The sequence below is a fragment of the Cervus canadensis genome, chromosome X (genome assembly GCF_019320065.1).
Source record: "Cervus canadensis isolate Bull #8, Minnesota chromosome X, ASM1932006v1, whole genome shotgun sequence".
Lineage (NCBI taxonomy): Eukaryota > Metazoa > Chordata > Mammalia > Artiodactyla > Cervidae > Cervus > Cervus canadensis.
Genome location: NC_057419.1, coordinates 93,829,891 through 93,832,850, shown reverse-complemented (window position 1 = coordinate 93,832,850; position 2,960 = coordinate 93,829,891). Strand labels below are relative to the sequence as shown.

Below are 2,960 nucleotides of genomic sequence, written 5' to 3'. Positions count from 1 at the left end.
AATGATTAATAGGTTTGTGCTTCTAAATAAGAGACCCAGAGATAATATAAGATTTATGTCTTTAAATGGTGTCTCAAATATTTATTGTCTCCATTCCCTTTATAATCTGATTGGTAAATTCTTTGATTCTTTTTTTTCCTGACACATGTATAGTTATTTTGAGAAAATAAGAAAAAAACCAGCTAATCAAGAAAATAAAAAGACACATTCAGAGATATATATATATAATGCATGCTTTAAAATGAGATAGTATATCTACTGACTGCTTTTTGAACTGCTTTATTAGCTTTACAATATGTAATAGACATCTTTTCATGCAAGTTCATAACATTTCCCCTGCTTTTCTGCAAGTTGACATAAATTCTTACAAAGTCAAAAGTGAAAATGAAATCACTAATCTGAAAAATGACAGAACATGGAAGGTTCAGAATAAAGGGTATATCAAGAAAATGCAAGTTTGCAAAGCATGGGGTTTATGATTATTAACCTCAGCACTCAAGGCATAAGGCAAAATTCATCATGATGGTCATGGTGAGGAGGATCTCCAATAAGAATGCGCAGACTGTACCTCAGCTGAAGCTCCCTAATTTTCCTCCTTAGCTCTCTCATCTCCCCCATGAACCTCTCCATATCATCAGCATCCCCATCTATGATGTCAATGTTATTGACAAGCCCATTGGGCATATCCTCTCTAAAATCCTGAGCAGGTGGGTCCCAATCCCCTCTAACATTTTCTCTAGGTTTGAGGCCTTCACCACCTCCCATAGGGCAAGCTTCTTCATTCCACACTGGAGCCTGCTCCTCTTCTCTCCTTTCTTTGGGGTCCTTTTCCATCTTGAGATTTTTTCCCCTGCTTCTTCTTCCTAGGAGATGAATGGATTGAATGCTTTGTCATAACAAGATTCAGAGCTCTATAAGCAAATGTTTCACCACCTGAGAGACTTCAGTGTGCCCTCTAAGAAGGCGCCCCAGATCCAAAGAAAAGAAAGTGAAAGTGAAGTCGCTCAGATATCCGACTCTTTGATATTCCAAAGATTGTAGCCTACCAGGTTCCTCCATCCATGGTATTTTCCAGGCAAGAGTACTGAAGTGGGCTGCCATTTCCTTCTACAGCCCCAGATCCTGCCCTGCCCCAAAGCCCATCATTTTCCCTGAAAATCCTTCCCCCCTCCACTCCTGGCTCCCAGTGTGTGGTGGACCGGAACATGGCCGAAAGACCAGGCCTTAGCCTTCAGAGCTCCTTACAAGTTGTCCAGGGGTACCCAGAGCTTGCCCTTCTACTCCCTTCTTCCGTCACCAGGCACAGGCCCACAGTATCAGCCAGGTTTCTCCTGCACTTAGTCGGGCAGGGAGGCTGGAATTCCCCCCATTCTGCCCTGTGCACCCCTACCATAGAGTCCCAGGCACCTCCCATACCTGCAGGGATCAGAAGCAGTCTTCGTCTCTCAGCCTTGAAATCTGCTGCAGCAACGGACCTAAAGACCTACAGACAGACAATAGCCAGCACTGATCACTTTGATTAAAGGACCAGCGTGGGGGTGGGGCGCCAGCTGTCTAGTGGGTTTAGGACTCTGCTAGAAATGTGTTGCTGCCTTCCCTTTCTCCTCTATCCCATCTCACGGCTTTTATTCCTGCCTTGTGACCCTGTCTTCCAGAAACAGACATTCTAATCAAAGCTGATTATTTCCAAACCTCTTCTTTAGGCCCCTCATCTCCACTGTCTGGTCCTTCCCCGTCATCTAATTAGCATTTCTTGAAAGCAAAGGGACAACTTGCGAGGCAGGGGTAGTCCGAAGAGCTTACTGGGGGGCTACGTGGTTCATTTATAAATAATTTTAATGTAGGTATCTGCCAGGACCTTTCGGGGACCAGTGGACTTTCTGGAGCTCACCCTTCTTCCACTGCTCACCATTTTATGCATCAAGATGGATGAAGGGCGAAGAGGTAACGTGGGCATAACAAACCTATCCCCGTTGTGGCGTCAGCGCTTTGTCAGGCTTACCCTAGCGTCCGCAGGCAGCGCCCACACTCACACCGACCTGCAGCGACCAGAAACTGTTTCCTGCTTCCGACCTATGTTCAGAAGTCCATAGCACACGCAATCGATCGCCTCTTCCATAGAAGGGACGTGCTTCCCACACCTAATCCCTGTCTCTATCTTCTGCAGCAGACGCCCGGTCCCCTCCCCACTCCTCCTTCGAGTTCCCACAGCCACCATTTCCGGCTCCAAAATGGAAGGAAGGTGAAGAAATACCGGGAACGGAGGCTGAGACCCGCTGCAGAGTCTGCCACCCCCAGCCCAGGGTCGCCGGTTGCTGCAGTAATCAGGTCGTTTCCTTGCAGTCTCCTTTCCCGGTCCTTCTCTTCCAGACATTGCCCAATCGCCCAACTCTTAGGAGATACTGTCTCGTACCCATTCTTCAACCCTTGGCGCCTCTTGAATTCCTCCCACCAAGTCCTCCATTTCTTGCACCAAATGTGAGGTCATCGGAGAAGCAGTAGAGAGAATCCAGTCCTGGACTCGCTCTGGTCTTTACCCTCAGGCCCCCGCTCCCCTCCCCAGTCAGCGCCCTCCAACCTGCCGAGGATCGCGGTCGGCTTCCACGACTTCCTCCTTTCTGGGTACAGTTCGCCCACCGTAAGGTAATAGCGAGCCAGCGTATAGCCGCAAAGGACTATGGACTGCAACTGGAAGGAGAGACCAATTTAAGCGCGGGCTCTAGGTCTGCGTCACTGTGAGCTCACATCCCCAATTAAGGTTCCTACCTGCGGTGCTGGAGAGAACTGGGGGCGGGAGCGGGGGCGTGGCCACCTTTTGCCTCATTCCCCCTTTCTCCCCAACTATACTACTGGGTGCTGCACATCCATTATTTATTTATTTATTTGCTTATCTATCTATTCATTTTCCTATTTAGCATCTTCGACACCACATGGGTCACAATATTTTGTCGTTCGTATTT

The 2,960-nt window shown here is 47.9% G+C and overlaps 1 protein-coding gene across 5 annotated transcripts; it reads right to left on the bottom strand.

Annotated features, from left to right (window-relative positions):
* Window positions 1–263: 263 nt before the first annotated feature.
* BEX5 (brain expressed X-linked 5) lies at window positions 264–2,737 on the bottom strand. Of its 5 annotated transcripts, XM_043458517.1 has the most exons (4): window positions 2,579–2,737; window positions 2,003–2,073; window positions 1,417–1,483; window positions 264–863 (listed from the first exon to the last, which is right to left on the bottom strand). In XM_043458517.1, exon 4 carries the CDS (start codon window positions 832–834, stop codon window positions 496–498), a length of 339 nt encoding a protein of 112 aa, XP_043314452.1. In that variant the 5' UTR covers window positions 835–863; window positions 1,417–1,483; window positions 2,003–2,073; window positions 2,579–2,737; the 3' UTR covers window positions 264–495. The 5 variants fall into 5 exon arrangements, with proteins under 5 accessions (XP_043314452.1, XP_043314448.1, XP_043314451.1 ...); XM_043458513.1 differs by lacking the exon at window positions 2,003–2,073 and having other exon boundaries at window positions 2,414–2,737; XM_043458516.1 differs by lacking the exon at window positions 2,003–2,073 and having other exon boundaries at window positions 2,583–2,737.
* Between the last annotated feature and the right edge of the window lie 223 nt (window positions 2,738–2,960).